The following is a 21,848-nucleotide window of genomic DNA, read 5'->3' as shown; positions in this document are numbered from 1 at the left end:
GTGCTCTACAGTCATGACCTAATCACCTCCCAAAGGCTCACCACCTAATACCATCACCATGGAGGTTAGAATTTCAACAGATGAATTTTGTGGGGACACAAACATTCAGAACAGAACTTTCTGCTCGTGGCCCTCCACAGTTTATGTCCTTCTCACATGCAAAGTATGTTCATTCTATACTTATAGCCCCCCAAATCTTAACTTGTTCCATTATTAATTCAAAGGTCTAAAGCCTTATCTAAATATCATCTGAATCAGATATGAGTGAGATTCAATGTCTGATTCATTCTGAGAACAATTGCTCTCTGTGAACCTATTAAATCAAACATGTTACATGTTTCCAAAATACAGTGGTGGGTCAGGCATAGGATTGATATTTTCATTCCAAAAGGGAAAAATTGGAAATAAAAAGGAGTAACAGGCCCCCAGGAGGTCTGAAACCCAATGGGGCAAATTCTGTTAGAACTTAGGTGTTGACAATTATCCTCTCTGTCTATGCTCTTCCATCCAGGCCCACTGGGCAGGAAGCCCCACTTCTGGATGCACTAGTGCAGGGTTACCCTGCAGTTTTCCTGGGCTTGCTCTAACAGAGGCTCTCTGAAAAGGGAGGGATAGACCTGACGATTTCTGAATTGCCTTCAAGATCGTTCTCGTTTCTAGCTTTTGATTAATTCTGTCTTGTGCCGAGACCAGCTCAGCAGGTGAAGGCTGAAGAACAGGTGCTGTGAAACTTAAAAGATTAACATAAAACAAAACACAGAGACATTTATCTTAATTACATGTGGGGACCGGGGCACTCAAGGTCTCAGGGACCAAGAGCGCCACCTCAAGAAACCACACAGGTTTTATTGCACTCTATAAGATGACATCAAGCGAGTAGGGGGCTGTAGGTGCAGGATGTAGTGTTTTATTTATTTTTTAAAAGTCACATAGCTGGTAGTTGATTAAGCTTTTACTCTAACCTTTAGGCATCTAACAGTCATTAGCATTGAGGAAGCCTGGCATCAGCTATCTATCTATGAATAGCATCTAGAGAATCACCATTGTGATTCTGCTGACAATCTGTGTGCCTATCTGCAACAACCCTGCTTGCCTACGTTTGCACTTCATTCTCCTTGCTAATGCATATCCTGTTAATGACCCCTCATAAACCCCTTAGGGCCATGAGGCTCATCTTCCTCTTATTCTTAACAGGACATATCATGCTGTGCAAACGGCATGCCTAGACCAATGCATTAAGTCCTCATTCAGCTGACCACATGAATAACTTATGCCTTTAGGTCTTTGTTCTTAAGCTTATGTTATTTACCAGCACTGTGACTGTTTTTCAAGCAGGAATATAGGGTAAAGGTAAAGCAGAACAAGATGGAGTTTTCAGCATAGAAAATAGAAACAGAGAGGCTAAGAAAAGATTGTAGAAACATGTCTCCCAACAGTCTTGAAGTCATTTCTCTCTTATTGCATTTTGCTATGAGCAGTCAAGAGAAGCCAGGCCTCTCCCTTAACACTTTGCTTAGAAATTGCCTCAGCCATATATCTAATTTCATAACTCACAAGTTCTACCTTCCATAAAACACTAGGACATGAACACAATTCAGTCCAGCTCTTTACCAATTTATTAGCAAGGATTGCCTTTCCTCCACTGTCCAACAACTTGTTCCTTACTTCCATCTGATACTTCATCAAAATGACATTTACCATCCATATTACTATTGCCATTCTATTCAGAATTACTTGGGTGTTCTCTAAGACTACTGAAGCTTTTTCTAAAACTCTCTTCTTTTTTGTGAGCTCTTATCAGAATTGTCTTTAAAGGTCTATTAATAGCAATGTAGCTTTTTTCTAGCATGAACTTCAGACTCCTTCCAGCCTTTATGCATTAGCTAGTTCCAAAGCTGCTTTCACATTTTAAGGAATTTTATAGCAGCCCCCTCTTTTGGTACTAATGTCTATCTTTGTCCATCTGGGTTGTTATAATAGAATACCATAGACTGGGTGACTTATAAACCACAAACATTTATTTCTCAGTGTTCTGGAGGTTAGGAAGTCCAAGATTAAGATACCAGCAGATTCAGAGTCTGGTGATGGCTTACTTCCTGGTTCATAGGAAGAATCATTTTACTGTGTCTTCACAGGGCCCTCCTGGACCCCTTCTTCTTTTTTTGTTAATGGCTACATCTGTGGCATATGTAAGTTCCCAGGCCAGGAATTGAATCCCAGCTGCAGTTGTGGCCTATGCCACAGATGTGACAACGTGGGATCCTTAACCCACTGTGCTACAGAGGGAATGCCAAGCCTCTTCTGTAATTTCATGTAGGTGCTCTACCTTCATGACTTAATCACCTCCCAAAGGCCCCATCTTCTAATACCATCACACTGAGTGTTAGAATTTCAACATTTGAATGGGGAGGGGGGCATGGTCACATCAGAGTAATTAATAAATATTTCAAGGGAGATACTTTGAGACTTTGAGATGATGCAAAATTCCATTTTCCTTAAACTTTTATCTACCAATTTTAGCTTTATTGGTGGATTTTTGCCTGTAGCCATAATTACTCTGTTGCTCTGTTGGTGATTTTCTATTTCCCATATTCCTTCTACATTTATTAATTGGAATTACTTGAGGAAGAAAATCTCTTCTACCACTTTCATTTATTTATTAGTTGTTTATGTTGGTTCATAGATGTTTATTTTATTTGGATTAATATCCAATACTATTTTCATTTATTTTGTGACTCAAATTATTACTACTTTGACCACTGAGAGCTCTTTCAGGGTGACTCCTCTCTTCTCCCAATATGTCCTTATTCTTTTGTGTTTGTTTGTTGATTTCCATTGAACATCTCTTTATTTTTCTGTCATCCAAAGTGCATTTCCCTGTCCTAACCTAGGAATCATTTTTGCAAAGAATCATCATTACTTTTACTGGAGACATATGCAGAACTGAAATCTTGATTTGGGTGTGTACCTTGTCATAGGTTCTAGGTTTTCTCAGAGAACATCTAGGGGATATAAGTGTATGAACTAACTCAGTGTACACACACATCTAAATTTATTTCTGCACCTGTCTACGTGGATATCTATTAAGTAAACATGAGTTCATGTTCATACCTCAGACTCCAGACTGGCATCATGTAGTTCACTTACATTGTCTCTCTGCTTATTTGTATTTTCTTTCCTGCAGTGAGGAGAATCTTGGCCCTCAGTATCTATAATATATTTATTAATTTGTCACACCTAGTATGTATATAAGGCAGTTTCAGAATTGCTAACTAATATCACTGTGACAAACAAATTAACCAACTAAACTACCCTGTTTGTGTGCAATGCTTTCTATAGTATCCAATCAAAATTCTGCTTTCCAAAATTGCTTAGGCCATGACATTCATTTCTTTCCCACTTCCTTTAAAGTGGTTCTACCATTCTTTGGGGTACATGCATATCTTGAGCACTTTAAAAAATTTGAGTAGTTGTCTTGTGTACAGTTCTGTGGGTTTTTTTTTTTTCTGAAGCTTAGAGCCACATGTTCTCCACAGTAGCAGACAGCACCCCCAAATCCCTATGCTTCTTCCTTTTTAGTTAACCCTTCTTCCTCAACCCATAGCAACCATTGGTTTGTTTCCATCCTTATATATTTGCCTTTTCTGGAATGTCATATAAATAAAACTGTAATATGTAGCTTTTTGTGTCCTTCATTTAGCAATATGCATTTAAGATCTATCCATGTTCCTGAGTGAGTCAAAGTCTGGCCCTTTTTATTTGCAGAGTAGTATTTTACCATCATGATGTATACTTTATCCATTCATCTGTTAAGCAACATCCTGCTAGTTTCTAGCTTTGGCAATTATAACTAAATCTGTTATAAACATTTGCATATAAGTTTTTGTTTGAATATAGGTTTTTAATTCCCTGGGTAAATACCTGGACCAGGTTGGCTGGGTTGTATGTTAAGTGTATGTTATCTTGATGAGAATCTGCCAAACTATTTTTCAAAGTTTCTGTACAGTTTTGCTTTTCTTCCTGCAATATATGAGAGTTTTAGTTGCTATCCGTCCTTGCCAGTGCCTGGTATTTTCAGTGTTATTTTGCTTTTTTTTTTTTTTTTTTTTTTTGAGGGGGGCGGTTTGCTAATTGTTTTAATAGGTGTGTAGTTGTATCCCATTGTGGTTTATATCACAGGGTTTTAAGTTCATTCATTTACTATTCTGGTTATTCCTATATAACTAATGTCCATGTTGTCTATATCTCTTTTAAACTATGATGTCTATAACGGTTTTTCAGGTATGAAACTGAGTAGTGTATATCTGTCAATTGCCTCTTTCCAGCTTGGGAATTAGTACATAAAAGTAACCCCAAGGCCACTTATCTTTTTCAGTGGCTGCCTTTCAAGGCCTTTCAGTTGAATTTCTTAGACTATAAAAGAATGACAATTTTGTTAGTAAATGACCAGCATCATTTGTGCTTAAGCACATCCTAGAAGCTTTAATCATGGGTGCATGAAATGCTGAGCTCTGCTGAGTACTGAATGTTGGCAAATTTTCTTAGTAAAGAAGAATGGTTAGTGAAAATATTCACTAAAGTCTTATTTGCACAGCTCCTATGTTTTAAAATTTTATTGGTATATAGCTGACTTCCTGTGTTGTATTAATGTCAGGTGGACAGCAAAGTAAATTGGTATACATATATATATATATATATATATATATATACAGAGAGAGAGGTGTATATATATATATATTTTTTTTGCATTCTTTTTTTCCCATATAGGCTATTATAAACGACTGAGTATATTTCCCTGAGCTATACAGTAGGTTCTTATTAATCATCTATTTTATACAGTAGTGTGTATATGTTATTCCCTACCATCTCAATTCCTCCCTCCCCACCACAGCTTCCCCTATGGTAACCATAAGATTACTTTTTTTTTTTTTTTTTGCTTTTTAGGGCCACACCTGTGGCACTGGGAAGTTCCCAGGCTAGGAGTTGAATCAGAGCTGTAGCTGCTGGCCTATGCTGCAGCCACATCAATGTGGGATCCGAGCCGCATCTGCGACCTATACCACAGCTCAAGGCAATGCCTGATCCTTAATCCACTGAACGAGACCAGGGATCAAACCCACATCCTCATGTATAGTAGTTGGGTTCATAACCTGCTAAGCCACAATGGGAACTCCCCATAAGATTCCTTTTGAAATCTGTGAGTTTGTTTTTGTTTTATATCAGTTCTTTTGTGTCATTTTTATTAGATTCCACATATAAGTGATATCATATGATATTTGTCTTTCTCTGATGCATTTATGATCCTGTGTTTCAGAAGAGTTTCCTATAATGTTAACCATAATCATGGTTTAGACTTCATTCCTGCCTATAAATGTCATGTTTTATAAAAGGCTTTAAGGCTCATAAATATATGTTCTATTGAGTTTTGGTTTTGTATTTCTTTTCTCATTTGTAAAGTAATATTTTTGTACTTTACCTGCCAATTCATAAGTGTTGATAGATATTAGTGGTGATCTTAATTTTTTCGGTGGATCTTTTTTGTTATTGTTGGTGAGATAACATTGGTTTATAATATTTTATATTAGTTTCATATGTACACATCATGTTCATCTTCTGTACACACTGCAGTGTGTTCATCACCAAAAGTTTAGTTTCTATCCATTACCATAATATTGACCACCTTTATTCATTTTGCCCACTTCCATAACTCCTCACCTCTGGTAACCACTAATCTGTATTGATATTTTTGTTTTTGTTTCATTTATTTATTTTAATATTCCATTTATGAGTGAAAACATGACTTTGTCTGACATATTTCATTTATCATAATACTATCAAGGTCTGTCCATGTTGCAAATGGCAAGATTTTATCTTTGTTAATGGCTAAGTAGCATTCCATAGTGTGGAATATTTTTTTTATCCATTTATCTGTTGCTGGGTACTTAGGTTGCTTCCATATCTTGGCTTTTATGTTATAAGTAATACTGAAAAGGGATACATATATCTTTTTGAATTAGTGTTTTCATTTTCTTTTGATAAATACCCAGAAGTGGAATAGCTAGATAACATGGTAGTTCTATTCTTAATTTTTTTTTGCTTTCTAGGGCCACACTTATGGCATATGGAGGTTCCCAGGCTAGGGGTCTAATTGGAGCTATAGCCACCGGCCTACGCCAGAGCCACAGCAACTCAGGATCCAAGCCGAATCTGCAACCTACACCACAGCTCACAGCAAAGCCGGATCCTTAAGTCACTGAGCAAGGCCAGGGATTGAACCCGCAACCTCATTGTTCCTAGTCAGATTCGTTAAACCACTGAGCCATGGCGGGAACTCCTCTATTCTTAATTTTTTGAGGAATATCTATACTGATTTCCAAAGCAGCTGCCCCAGTTTTCATTCCCACCAACAATGTATGAGGTTCCCTTTTCTCCACATCCTCTCCAACATTTATTTCTCCATTATTTGTTGATCAATAGTGTGTTAATTTCTGTTATTTCTTACCATTGAAATAATAGCTACCCTAGTAGGTGTGAGGTAATATCTCATGTGGTTTTGATTTGCATTTCCCTAATGATTAGTGATGTTGGATATCTTTTCATGTGCCTGTTGGCCATCTGTATTTCTTCTTTGGAAAATTGTATATTCAGAGCCTCTGCCTATTTTTAATTGGGTTGTTTAGTTTTTTCTTGTTGACTTGTGTGAGTTCTTTGCTGGTTTTTTAAACCACCGAAAGATATTAGTTCCTTACTAAATATAAGATTTGCAAATATCTTCTCTCATTTGTAGGCTGTATTTTTGTTTTGGTGATGGTTTCCTTTGCTGTGTGGAAGCTTTTTAGTCTGATGTAGTCCAGTGGCTATTTTTACTTTTGTAACCAATAGATCTTTTAAATGCTAGGAAAGTTTCAAGAAGATCGTATGATTGGGATTTAGAGTATTTTAAGGGTGAATGTTACAAATTAGCTGATATTTCTAGTCCAGTTCCCCTACTTTTTTCAATATATGTACTTATCTGTTCTAGCTGATCTTCAGAAGTTCCAGGATAAATTTCTAGAATGCTGATTTCTAGACCCAAACCCAGACAGACCTAAAAATCAGTGTTAAGGGTAGGGATGAGATTCTGCATTTAAAAAGACCTTCCATGGTGATTCTGATGCAAACTGTATAACACTGATTCACACAATAAATTTAGAACCTCTTATCACAAGAATGATTTGGTGTATTTGGTTTCCCCAAAATGAATTGTTCAATGCTCAATAAATATTTGTTTTAATTTTAAAAGAGGAAAACCTGGTGAGGTAATCCAATTCCCAAGCATATTTCATTTTTTTATTTATGTGGCATGATCTTTTTGTTTTATTTGTTTGTTGTTTTTTAGGGCTACACCTGCAGCATATGGAAGTTCCCAGTCAAGGGGGCGAATCAGAACTGCAGCTGCCAGCCTATGCCACAGCAACATGGGATCTGAGCAGTGTCTGCAACCTATACCATAGCCCATGGCAACGCCAGATCCTTAACCCACTGAGTGAAGCCAGGGCTTGAACCTGCATTGTCATGGGTACCAGTTGGGTTTGTAACCCCCTGAGCTACAACAGGATCTCCCTGTGGCATAATCTTTTATCAAAGTATTGGTGCAAGTGTCCCAATATCCAGAATATAGACTTAGTTTGTCAGCTAACTAGCTGTTTGTTCATGGGCACATCGCTTGAATTCTCTTGGTCCACATTTTCTCATATGCAAAATACTCAGTTTAGAATATGGGGCCCCGTCAGCTCCAATACGCTATTGTCTGAACTCTCTAAGTCTTTGGTTCAGGGCTTTCCTCCTACAATTAGATAAGTTTTCACTTCAGAAGGGGGAGTATTTGGATATTGGTACAGTTAGGTGTATCTGTGATTGAATTTTTAGTACGGTATAGCCATGTCAAACTGAAAAGAGTTTTCCAGTGGCCAGATGCCAGTTTTGTCTTTGACCTTTAATCTCTTTAATATTCATTACTTAATTAAATTATGGGTGTAAAATGATAATGCTCTTCATGGGAGTTCCAAGTGTGGCTTACTGGGTTATGAACCTGACTAGTATCCATGAGGATGTGGGTTCTGTCAGTGGCCTTGCTCAATGGGTTAAGGATCCGGGATTGCCGTGAGCTGTAGTGTAGGTTGCAAATGTGGCTCAGATCCCACCTTGCTGTGGCTACGGCATAGGCCGGCAGCTGCAGCTCTGATTAGACCCCTAGCCTGTGAACTTCCATATGCCACAGGTGTAGCCCTAAAAAGCACTCTCCCCTCAACACACAAAGACATGCTCTTCAAAGCTGAATAATGTGTAATACACATAGTCACAGTTTTCCAGGAGATTATTAAATTTTCAATGCCTTTACAAATTGGGAGAGAGAGAAAAGCAACATAGAGTAATGATTAAGAGGAGTTCCCATTGTGGCTCAGCAGTAACAGACCTGACTAGGATCCATGAGGATGTAAATTTGATCCCTGGGCTCACTCAGTGGATTAAAGATCTTGCGTTGCTGTGGCTGTGGTGTAGGGTGGCAGTTGCAGCATGGATTCGACCCCTGGCTTGGGAACTTCCACGTGCCACAGATTGGGCCCTAAAAAAGCAAAAAAAAAAAAAAAAAAAAGAACAGGGGCTTGGGAAGGCAGACTGCTTTGGTTTAAATTCTCTTTGTCTTTACTATCTGAATGACTTAGAACAGTTGGTTTACTTCTTCGTGCTTCAGTTTTCTCATCAAATTAAGATAATAGTAGTGCCTATTTATATTCACATTAAGATTCAGTACCTCAGATTGTTTAGAACATAGCCTACCTAGTAAATTTTAAATTTTTTTTTTTTTGTCTTTTTGCCATTTCTTGGACCGCTCCAGCGGCATGTGGAAGTTCCCAGGCTAGGGGTCGAATCGGAGCTGTAGCCGCCAGCCTACGCCAGAGCCACAGCAACTTGAGATCCGAGCCATGTCTGCAACCTACACCACAGCTCACGGCAACGCCGGATCGTTAACCCACTGAGCAAGGGCTGGGATCGAACCCTCAACCTCATGGTTCCTAGTCGGATTCGTTAACCACTGCGCCACGACGGGAACTCCTAAATTTTAAATTTTATATAGATGTTACTTGCTCATCTTATTAAGAATCCTCTGACTTTTATATGGGGACTCCGTGAGCATGCATAGTCTAGAGGAACCATGCAGCTACTTATATGCTTAGTTAAAAAGTTAATCCCTTCCCCATAATTTGGGAATATCCTCTGGAACCAAATGCACATGACCTCTAAGAATTCCTGAGCTTTGTTGCCTTGTATTTGAGACAGGTCACATCAGACCCCATTGTTAATTAGGTGATAGATACTACAGACAGAAGACCTCATGCTCATATAATGAGAGCCTATTTTATTGCCCTGTTGGCTTGGTGGAAGTTTAGAAAAATGTCTTCAGGAGTTCCCATCCTGGCACAGCAGAAATGAATCTGACTAGGAACTATGAGGTTGCAGGTTCGATCCCTGGTCCCGCTCAGTGGGTTAAGGATCTGGCATTGCCATGAGCCATGGTGTAGGTCACAGACACAGCTCAGATCTGGCATCGCTGTGGCTCTGGTGTAGGCTGGTGGCAACAGCTCCGATTAGACCCCTAGCCTGGGAACCTCCATATGCCACGGGTGTGGCCCTAAAAATACAAAAGTCAAAAAAAAAGTCTTCAGTTCTTTTAGAATTTATCAATATAATGCAAAAGCCATGAGATACAACACATATTTGTAAATAAGTTTTTTGAACAGTGTGATATGTTTCATGGACACAATGTGTTTTTGCCAGAACACTGAATTCTATCACAACTTTGATTTTCATCCTAAATGAAAAACAGTAAGATATGCAATTAAAAATTTCATGGATGTTATTTTGATTTACAAAATTGTTTTAGTAGATGAAGATTCTGTTATATAGTTGGACTTTTCTTCTGGAAATTAGAAGTACAACTATTGTTTGAACATTAATTTCTTAGATTCACTTCCTTGAGAAGTAAATCAAGATCTTGTCTGAGGAGGTTTCAGATAATGTGCCTTAGGCTCTTAATTGCTTATTTATTGTTTTGTAGAACTCCACAGGAGCAGCTTCAAAACATGGTGCCAGAGACATTCATACCTCCGAGTAAAACCACTAGCAAGGCACAGTGTTCTCAGAGTGAAAATGATGAAGATAGTGAAGGTTAGTTCAGTCTTGATTGGATATTTTCAAATTTATTTCAAGCTATATATACTGAGCATTAATCAGCATCTGCTTTTGGTTTTATTTACTGTATCATTATCAACTGTACTATGTACATTTTATCTCCAGATCAAAATCATGCATACTCTTCTTCCCATTTCTAGTTTTGCTTTGTCTTAGTTTAAATAAGTTTTATTTAAAAATTCAATATTGTAGCACAGAGGGTTAATGAGAAGAACATTCTTCTGTCGTTTCCTGTGTTATCTGAAGATGAATTGCCAGATAAGGTATATTCTTTGATGATATTATTTTGTAAACTTTTTCTAGTTGAGGATATCAAAATACAACCCCCAGCTCTTTTTCTGCCAGTAGAAGAATTAAACATAGAGAGACCTGAACCATCTCTAAAAATAGTTGAACTGGATGTAAGTACATAATGACCACTCATTTTACTTAACAAGCAGGAAATTCATAACGTACAGTTACAACTACATATTATTTTCCACAATATTCTTTTTCATAATTCAACATAGTTTAATAGTTTAAGTTTACCGTTGTTTGAATTTAAAGGTGCCAATAGGAATGAAACAGAGTGTTGTTTTAATGTAGACAGTAAATTTGTGAGCTTAATTGATTTCGTGTCATAGCATGGGAGCTAAGAAGACATCTCACTTATTTAACTTGTAGAAGTGTACTCTGGTGTTTCTTTTATTTAGTGCTTTATGTTATCAGGCTTTTAAACAAAGATTAGACTCATTATGTGATACCTACTTAATGAAATTTGTATACATTTAGTTTGTTGAATGTCATTTACTACTATTTCCTATTTAAAGGAAATAATATTAAGATTTAGGGGATTTAGTATAATAATAACTTGAATACAAACCTCTAGAAGATACCAAGTAGAATCAGCTGGAGCTAGAGCCAGCCGGAGATAGAGCTCGAGGCTGAAGGTTTAAGTTGTGAAAAACTCGGCATATTTCTGCCTTTCTAGTCCTGTCACCACTGAATGTACCACCCATCCTCCGTGTAGATCTCACTGTGGTTGTAACAAAGATTAGAATGGAGGAAGTACCTTTTGAAGTACCATTTTCTTCTTTAGGTTAATGACTTCTGCTGTGTGTGCATGTAAATGTGGCATGTATGTGTGTGTGTGTGTATGCCTAGCCACATTTTGATTTCTGCTCTGTATAAATTGAAGATACTGAAAAAATAAATACATACATGCATATATATGTGTGCATGCCCTTCATTAAATTATTGATGCATGGAGTAAATTTATGACATGCTGGCTTATGCTGAGCAGAGAATTAAAAACATGAGTCACTAATTTATATGGCACTCAGTAGTCACATAATAAAACCCAAGTTGTTATTTTTGGTTCTGGGTGTGTTAGTCATGATAAAATGACCTGACACAGCAAAAGCACTCAACAAATATCTATTGAATTTGTTTAGTTCTTCTAGAACTTATGTTCTATGGCACATAGCGTATGACATTCTTTGTAAAAGGAAAGTTCTCTAAATGTTATGTACAAGCTAACTAATATATAATAAACTTACTGAACATACTAATATTATACATCATGTGTTTAATAAGACTTATGAAGTGGAACTTGAAGAACCAGGAAATATTGTGCCTTATAAAGTTGAATTAGCTGATGCAGACAGCCAACAAAGGTAAGATCTTTCTAACTCACTTTTTTTTTTTTAAATCTGGAAACTCTTTAATAAAGGAATCATGGACTCCACCCTCACAGAGTTAATCACCTTCCCAAGGTCCCCACCTTATAATACTAGCATATGTCTAACTTGTTTTTGATATTTATTAAAAACTCACAAAAAATCAGCTATCTCGACAAATTCGTGACATAAACATGTGACTTTAATGTTAGAACATATTTTACTTAAGCCATTGTTAAATTTGGGTACAATATTATTAATGTTTATCAACATCCAATAATCAGAAAATTACTTATAATGATATATTTGTATTCTGACATAATGTCTGGATTATTTAATGAGGACTTCTGAATCTAGGAATTATTATTATTTGAAATGGCTGGCCAAGTCTTATAGATTTCATATGAACTTTCTCATGTTCTCCAAAGATGCTCTTTGGACTTTCCTTACCTCAATTTTTTTATGAACCCTAAATAAAAACAAGTGTATTAACAATTAATTTGCAAGACAAGAAGAGCCACCAACCTATAGACAGCTTCCCAGGCAGATTTTACTCTGTAATAAATAAATGAATTATAATGATTCAGTTTGTACATTTTTTAATAATTTTGTCATTTCCAAATGAAAAATAACATCTAGCTCTGTTAGTAATGTTAAAAATTACTCCAAGTCCTCTTTGCTAGGATTTCAGGTGTTTTGACTACAGAGTACTAAGTTGAGTAAACAGCAAAATGAAGTCCCTATTAAGCAGCCCCTACACCAATTCTTTGTGTATATGTTCAGATCAGCTTAGGCCTCTGTCTGCATTTTGGAAAAGCCATGGGCCTAAGTGATGCCCTTGGACTCAAAAAGTCCCATGTTTGGACACATAGACCCAGATATCTAGCAAATGTGACAACCTTCTGGTCAGTAGATACGAGGTTTATATGAACTTCTGGATTCCTCAGAAAAGGAATGACATTTCTAATCTCTAATTTGATTCTTTCATATATCGTTTCACACGTCTTTGCTTTGACCTCCATGTCAGACAAGGCAGAGAAAGTGACTGTTATGGTTTGACAAGTTCTGCATCTTGGGTTTGGAGGCCCTTCTAGAGCTTCTTCTCTATGAAGAGCCACAAAGGATCATAAGTGATACAAGAGGACCTTTTTGCTTAAGCATAATCCATGAGTTTTTATGGTGGTACTATGTGGAGCTTATATAAATATCAAGTATTATAAAATAGATTATTTAATTCATAGAAAATGTTATTCAATTTTAACTGTGCTTGTATATGGTAATCTTCATTAAAATTGAAACATAAATGCTACATATAGATTTTGAACTTATATGGTTCATGATGAACAAATAAAAATTGTATTTAAGCTTATTACTTGATTCTCAGTTTGATGAAATTGAAAAATAGCTCTCCGTTTTTATAAGAACCTAAGAAACAACTTATTTCAGAATATTAAAAAAACTTTCAATTAAAATTTTGCAGTTAAATCAGGTTTGTCAAAGTTGCCTGTTTCTTTTAAATTCATAATACTGTTTAGTTACTTGAAGTTTAGACTGTGTCCACAGTATGTTAAAACAAATATTAAATTAATGTGAATAACCCTATTTCTTTAAGGTTTTATTATATTTATTTTAACAAGCTGGGTCATTTTGCTTTCTGTTTTATATACTCAACTCTTTTTTTTTTGCTTATCCCTAAACATGAAAGTCGTGCATTTCATCATTACCAGAATGCTTTTCTGTATGAAAAGGACATCCACCAACACCATGTTTTCATCAAGGAGAAAACAAACCTCTTACATCTTCTGAGCAACAGCTCCTCTCACTGTAAAGATAATTCAAAAGGTAACTTATACTTAATATTATTAAGAATGAATGTTAGTAACTTTATAAAAATAATGTATATTTCAGTATGTAAAAGCTTTGCCTATTTTGCCATTCATTTTAAAGCCATAAAATTTAGTGCTCAGAAGGAAATTGGTTGAAAATACATAATTTTGTACTAAATAACCCTTTTAATCAATGGGGAAGAGTATTTGTATTCAGAGGAAAAAGCAGCCAATATAGAACACTTTAAAAGTTATTTTGGACTGAGCTAGCGTTTAAAAGATTACATGGATGGACTTTTAATGACAAAAGTCTGATTGGCACCCCTTTGCTCTTCCTTGCATTACTTCTTTTTCTAAAATATTTAAATTTGATGTAAAGTTTATGTAAGAGATAAAACCAAACCAAAACAAATCATCTGTTTATGTATCTGCATTAATTTTACTAGTAGTACCTTTGGAATCTAGATTAGAATATTGTGTGCTAATGTTTGGTTTCATTTCCACAAGCTGAGATCATCATTTAAAGGCAATCATACCAACATCTTCTGGCCTAGGATTCAGATTTTTTTTTTTTCATTTCTGCCTTAAATTTCTATGTGACCTTGAACATAATCCTTTCTTAGATCTCATTTTCCTAGATGAAAATATAGGAACTATATTATTTCCAAGATGCTTTTCAAATATTATATCTACTTAGGATTGGTAGAAAAAAACCAATAAATATATCTTATGCAAATAATTTGAGAGAAACTAGAGATTATTAAAGTAACTAGTTGTAAAACTGATGATTAACTTTTCATTTGGTAACAGATGGTAGAGAATAGTGATTTGTGGTAATCCTGCTGGTTTTAATATCTTTAGCTACTAAGCCTTTAAATCATATGACCATGAACTATACCCACATGGGAATTTAGAAATTTGAAGTGCTCCAGATCTAGGCCAGAAGGTATTTTTCAAACTACCTAGAGCATGTTGTTCCAGTTGCCTTTTGGAAATTGCTGAATATAAATGCCCATTAAGTGATAGACTTTAAAGTTTATTTGTTTATTTATTTTTAATTTTTAAATTGTTATTTCCCCAGTACAATGTTTTCCTACTGTACAGCATAGTGACCCAGTTATGCATACATGTATACATTCTATTTTTTTCCAATCATCATGCTCCATCATCAGTAACTAGACATAGTTCTCAGTGCTACACAGCAGCATCTCATTGCTAATCCATTCCAAAATCAATAGTTTGCATCTATTAACCCCAAGCTCCCAATCCATCCCACTCCCTGCCCCCCTCTAAGCAACCAGAAGTCTATTCTCCAAGTCCATGATTTTCTTTTCGGTGGAAAGGTTCATTTGTGCCCTATATTAGATTCCAGATATAAGGATATCATATGGTATTTGTCTTTCTCTTTCTGACTTACTTCACTCAGTAGGAGAATCTCTAATCCATCCATGTTGCTGCACATGGTATTATTTTATTCTTTTGTTATGGCCAAGTAGTATTCTGTTGTGTATATATACCACATCTTCCTAATCCAATCATCTGTCAATGGACATTTGGGTTGATTCATGTCTTGGCTATTGTGAATAGTGCTGCAATGAACATGTGGGTGCATGTGTCTTTTTCAAGAAAGTTTTGTCTGGATATATGCCCAAGAGTGGGATTGCCAGGTCATATGGTAGTTCTATGTATAGTTTTTTAGTTTGTTTGTTTGTTTTTGTCTTTTTGGCTTTTCTAGGGCTGCTCCAGTGGCATATGGAGGTTCCCAGGCTAGGGAACCTAATTAGAGCTGTAGCTGCCAGCCTGTGCCAGAGCCACAGAAATGTGGGATCCGAGCCACATCTTAACCTATACTACAGCTCACGGCAATGCTGGATCTTTAACCCAGCATTGTGAAAAGTTTCATTTGTGCCCTATATTAGAGCAAGGCTGAGGGTTGAACCGGCAACCTCAAGGTTCCTAGCCGGATTCGTTAACCACTGAGCCACCACAGGAACTCCTATGTATAGTTTTCTAAGATACCTCCATACTCTTCTCCATAGTGGTTGTCCAATTTACATTCCCACCACCAGTGCAGGAGGGTTCCCTTTTCTCCACACCCTCTCCAGCATTTGTTATTTGTGAACTTATTAATGATGGCCATCCTGACCAGTGTGAGGTGGTGTCTCATGGTAGTTTTGATTTGCATTTCTCTAAAAATCAGTGATGTTGAGTATTGTTTCAAGTGCTTGTCGGCCATCTGTATATCCTCCTTGGAGAAATGTCTATTCAGGTCCTTTGCCCATCTTTTAATTGGATTGTTGGCTCTTTTGCTGTTGAGTTGTATAAATTGCTTGTATATTTTAGAGATTAGAAGCCCTTGTCAGTTGCATCATTTGAAACTGTTTTCTCCCATTCTGTAAGCTGTCTTTTTGTTTTCTTTTTGGGTTCCTTTGCTGTGCGAAAGCTTGTCAGTCTGATTAGGTCCCATTGGTTTATTTTTGCTTTTATTTCTGTTGCCTTAGAAGACTGACCTGAGGAAACATTTGTAAGGTTGATGTCAGAGGATGTTTTGCCTATGTTCTCTCCCAGGAGTTGGATGGTGTCTTGTCTTATGTGTAAGTCTTTAGCCATTCTGAGTTTATTTTTGTGCATGATGTGAGGGTGTGTTCTAGTTTCATTGATTTGCAATGCAGCTGTCCAGGTTCCCCAGCAATACTTGCTGAAAAGACTGTCTTTCTCCCATTTTATGTTCTTGCCTCCTTTGTCAAAGACTAATTGACCGAAGGTGTCTGGATTTATTTCTTGGTTCTCTGTTCTGTTCAATTGGCCTGTATGTCTGCTTTGGTACCAGTACCACACTGTCTTGATGACTGTGGCTTTGTAACATTGCCTGAAGCCTGGGAGAGTTATGCCTCCTGCTTGGTTTTTTGTTCCTCAGAATTGCTTTGGCAATTCTGGGTCTTTTGTGGTTCCATATAAATTTTTGGATTGTTTGTTCTAGTTCTGTGAAAAGTGTCATGGGTAATTTGATAGGGATTGCATTGAATCTGTAGATTGCTTTAGGTGGTATGGCTATTTTTATGTTATTAATTTTTCCAATCCAGGAGCATGGAATATCTTTCTATTTCTTTACATCTTCTTTAATTTCTTGATTCATGTTTTATACTTCTCGGCATATAAGTCCTTTACCTCCTTGGTCAGATGTATTCCCAGGTATTTGATTTTTTGGGGTGCAATTTTAAAAGGTATTGTGTTTTTGTATTCCTTTTCTAATATTTCATTATTAGTATACAGAAATGCGACTGATTTCTGAATGTTAGTCTTATATCCTTCTACTTTGCTGAATTTGTTGATCAGTTCAAGTAGTTTTGGGGTTTAGTCCTTTCGTTTTCTATATATATAGTATGTCATCTGCATACAGTGACAGTTTTACCTTTTCTCTTCCTATTTTGATGCCTTTTATTTCTTTTGTTTGTCTGATTGCTGTGGCTAGGACTTTCAGTACTCTGTTGAATAGCAGTGGTAGGAATGGGCATCCTTGTCTTGTTCCAGATTTTAGTGGGAAGGCTTTCAACTTTTCTCCATTGAGTATTATATTTGCTGTGGGTTTGTCATAAATGGCTTTGATTATGTTAAGAAATGTTCCCTCTATACCCACTTTGGTAAGAGTTTTATCATGAAGGAATGTTGGACTTTGTCAAATGCTTTCTCTGCATCTATTGAGATGATCATGTGGTTTTTGACTTTTCTTTTGTTAATGTGGTGTATGACATTGATTAATTTACTTGTGTCAAACCATCCTTGTGAACCGGGGATGAATCCTACCTGGTCGTGGCATACGTTCTTTTTGATATGTTGTTGGATTCGGCTGGCTAAAATTTTGTTGAGAATTTTTGCATCTAAATTCATCAAAGATATTGGTCGATAGTTTTCTTTTTTGGTGGTATCTTTGTCTGGTGTTGGAATTAGGGTGATGGTGGCATCATAGAATATCTTTGAGAGTGTTCCTTCTTCTTCAACCTTTTGAAAAAGTTTAAGGAGGATGGGTATAAGTTCCTTTTTGTATGTTTGGTAGAATTCTCCTGTGAAGCCATCTGTTCCTGGACTTTTATTTGTAGGGAGCGTTTTTATGATATATTCAATTTCATTTCTAGTGATCGGTCTGTTCAGTTGATCTATTTCTTCTTGATTCAGTTTTGGCAGGCTGTAGGTCTCTAGAAAGATGTCCATTTCTTCTAGATTGTCAAATTTGTTGGCACATAATTGTTGATAGTATTCTCGTATGTTTTTTTGGTATTTCTGTAGTATCCGTTGTGACTTCTCCTTTTTCATTTCTTATTTTGTTTGGGTTTTTTCTCTCCTCTTCTTGGTGAGTCTAGCCAGAGGTGTGTCTATTTTTTTACCTTTTCAAAGAGCCAGATCTTGGTTTGATTGATTTTTGTCTATTGTTTTTTGAATCTCTATTTTATTTATTTCCTCTTTGGTCTTTATGATTTCCTTCCTTCTGTTGACTTTAGGTTTTGCTTGTTCTTTTTCTAATTCATTTAGGTGGTGGGTTAAGTTGTTGATTTGAGATTTTTCTTCTTTTTTGACGAAAGCCATCTTTGGCCCATTTTTTTAACTCGGCTCTCTGTTTTCTTACAGTTGAAATTTTAGAGTTCTTTTGCATATTTTGGATAACAATACTTTATGATGTCTTGCAAATATTTTCTCCAAGTATGTGGCTTGTCTTCTCATTCTTTTAGCAGTGTCTTTCACAGAACTGAAGCTTTTAAATTTTAATGAAGCTTATCAGTTATTTCTTTCATAGATCCTGCCTTTTGTATTGTATCTTAAAAACTCATTACCAATATTACATGGATTTTCTCCTATATGCTAGGAGTTTTATAGTTTTTGATTTTACCTTTAGGTAAAGTCATTCATTTTGAGTTAGTTTTGTGATGATTATAAGGGTGTGTTCAGATGTATTTTAGAGCATGTTGATGTTCACTTGTTCCAATGCTATTTGTTGAAAAGGACCATTTTTTCTCTATTGTATTGCCTTTACTCTCTTGTCAAAGATCAGTTGAGTATATTTATGGAGTTCTGAATATGGATTCTTCATGCTGTTTTATTGATCTATTTTTAAACTTTTGTTAATACTGCATTGTCCTGATTACTATAGCTGCATGGTAATTCTCAAAGTTGTATAGTGTCAGTCCTCTGACTTTTATTCTTTTCCTTCAATGTTGTGTTGGCTATTCTGGGTCTTTTGCCTCTTCATGTAAATTTTAAAGTAAGTTTGTCAATATATACAAAATAACTTACTGGGATTTTGATTGGGATTACAATGAATCTACAGATCAAGTTGGGACAACCTTCCGTCTTAATAATATTGAGTCTTCTCATCCATGAATATGAACTATCTCTTCACTTATTTAGTTTTTTTATTCCTTTTTTTTTCTTTTGTCTTTTTAGGACCACACTGTGGCATATGGAGGTTCCTAGGCTAGGGACAGATTTGGAACTGTAGCTGCTGGCCTATACCACAGCCACAGCAATGCCACAGCTACCTCTGCAACCCACACCACCGCTTATAGTAATGCTGGATCCTTAACCCACTGAGCAAGGCCAGGGATCAAACCTATATCCTCATGGATACAAGTCAGATTCATTTCCACTGAGCCATGATGGGAACTCCTAGTTCTTTTATTCTTTCATCGAGATTTATAGGTTTCCTTTTGTAGACCTTGTACATAATTTTTAGATTGTAACCTAAATATTTCATTGTTTGTGTCCTTGTAAGTGGTATTGTGTTTTTAATTTTAAATTCCACTTGTTCATATTGGTGTGTTGGAAACCATTGACTTTTGTATGTTGACCTTGTATCCCATAGCCTTGCAATAATCACTTATTAATTCCAGGAGTTTTTTGGAGTTTTTTAATCAGTTCTTTTGGATTTTGTACATAGATGGTCATGTAATCCGTGAACAAAATCAGATTTATTTCTTCCTCCCCAATCTGTATACCTTTTATTTCCTTATCTTATTGCATTAGGTAGGACTTCCAGTACAATGTTGAAAAGAAGTGGTTAAGAGTGGACGTCCTTGTTTTATTCCTGATTTTAGAGATAAAACTTTTAGTTTCTTTTCATTAAGTACGATGTTAACTGCAGCTTTTTGTATGTAATCTTTGTCAAGTTGAGGAAGTTATCCTTTATTTCTAGCTTGCTGAGAGTTTTTTTTTTTTATCATGAATGGGTGTTAGATTTTATTGAATGCTTTTTCTGCATCTATTGATAACTGTGATTTTCCTTCTTTAGCTTGCTGATATGATAAATTAGAATAATTGATTATTGAATGTTGAACTAAGACATCTAATTTTAATGACTTTACAGGGCTTCCAATTAATAGACTAAATTAAATCATATATATACTTTCTACATCACATTTTAAACATTATTAAAAGGCTATGTTGTCACCTTTTCAGCAGCAATAAATCCTAATATTGGAATTTTACAATCTTGAAAAAATATTGTAGAGGTTGGTTATAGGCATTTACATATAGGAAATAGCATCTATTTCTACCAAAAAATCAGATTAAGGTAATTTCTATTCAAGTTTAGGAGGAAAATACACTACTATCATAAAAGTTTCATTAACTTGAATAGCTTTTATAAAGTTTTTCTATAAAAATATTTCCCTGATATACAACTTACTGCATTTCTCACAGTACTTTTGCAGTTTAAGAGGTGATATTGGAAGTGGAATTTCTAAGTACTGCCTGTAATTGCTGAGTTACATAAACATTTGCAACAAGAATGTCCCTTGGCTGTAGGGCAGAGTTTATATCACCGGAGACTATTTTAGTCATAGCTTCTACTATTTTGCACAACCTATTTATAGAGATAAGACATGTATGTTGGGAAGAGACTAAGCAATGATCAGATGAAGCTGTATTCCATCTGAATAAGGAAGGGTGTGTGTGTGTGTGTGTGTGTGTGTGTGTGTGTGTGTGTGTGTGTGTAAAATGAAAGCAATTTGGTGTGAACATTTTTAAAAATTTTCCTTCTTAAGAAAATCTAGACTAATATTTCATAACTTTGCGTACACATTATAATCACCTGGAGAATTTTGTGGAAGGGAAAAAAATAAAATAAAAAACAAAAAAACAATGTTTAAGCCTCACTCTCAATGTCTGATTTAATTGGTTTGAAGTCAGGCCCATACACTGACAGATATAAAGAGTACCTTTAGATGATTCCATTGTGTAGCCAGGTTGAAAACCAATGATCTAAACCAAGTGATTTATTTAAAGAAGACATAATGAGGTGGGTGACTAATAAAATCTTGCTCATTTTGTAGTTTTCCAGAGGCAGGTGTCCCAGCTTTAACATTTTCTAGGTCCCTAACTGCTACTGTTTCATCTGGCAGATTTCCCTTTGCCCTTCTTCATCACTAGTCAGGCCAAGCAAAAGAAGTAAAATGTGGAAATAAGGTTTCCTCTGTGGTATATATCATAAATTGCTGATAAAAAATGTGAGTGGGAGAGGGGTAGGAAAACAGGAATTAAACCGCAAGCTGAAATGGAAATTCAATTTCAAGACTGAATTACAAAACAAAACCTTATCTTCCTCCATTAGTCTAAATCATTTAGGTTTGAATGTATAAGTAATTTAAGATTGTAATTTATGAGTATAAGCAGAGTAAAAGTATTTTAACACTGAGGACTCAGTAAAGAAACAATGATTAAAAAATAATGTTTATTGATAAAGGTTTACACTGTTTCTGAACAGTTTAATCAATTTATTTGTTGAAGTTTATTTAGTTAACTTTGTAAATGTGTGTCTTCCACAGCAGGAAGTTCAAGTACAGATTTTGATGACATTGTGGATCCTGATGTTTACTCTCCTGCTCAAACATTAGAGGAAAACAGCTTTTTTGAGAGAAATTTCAAAGAAGAAAGCATAGATATAGAAACTAATCAAAAGCATGACCATCCCTGTATCTCACTTGAGAGCAAGGATTCTTCGCCAAGTACAGATTTAGAAAAACCCTCTATTAAGGAGAAATTATCTCAAGAGGACAAGGGATCCTTGGAATTTAGCAACCTGCATGAGGATTCTAATACTACAGAGTCACCACTGGTAGATATCTGTTTATTATGTTAAAAA

The 21,848-nt window shown here is 35.8% G+C and overlaps 1 protein-coding gene across 1 annotated transcript in view; it reads left to right on the top strand.

Annotated features, from left to right (window-relative positions):
- ZBBX (zinc finger B-box domain containing) overlaps positions 1-21,848 on the top strand; it is a 111,851-nt gene that overhangs the window by 66,514 nt on the left and 23,489 nt on the right. Inside the window, exons 10-14 of the mRNA XM_047785850.1 lie at positions 10,100-10,209; positions 10,537-10,634; positions 11,809-11,888; positions 13,597-13,733; positions 21,532-21,821. Coding sequence (XP_047641806.1) covers positions 10,100-10,209; positions 10,537-10,634; positions 11,809-11,888; positions 13,597-13,733; positions 21,532-21,821 — 715 coding nt within the window. The remainder of the gene's footprint in view (positions 1-10,099; positions 10,210-10,536; positions 10,635-11,808; positions 11,889-13,596; positions 13,734-21,531; positions 21,822-21,848) is intronic.

Source organism: Phacochoerus africanus, chromosome 1, assembly GCF_016906955.1.
Source record: "Phacochoerus africanus isolate WHEZ1 chromosome 1, ROS_Pafr_v1, whole genome shotgun sequence".
In the NCBI taxonomy this organism is placed as follows: Eukaryota; Metazoa; Chordata; class Mammalia; order Artiodactyla; family Suidae; genus Phacochoerus; species Phacochoerus africanus.
The sequence above is the reverse complement of the archived record's forward strand: the minus strand, read 5'-3'. Positions and strand labels throughout refer to the sequence as shown.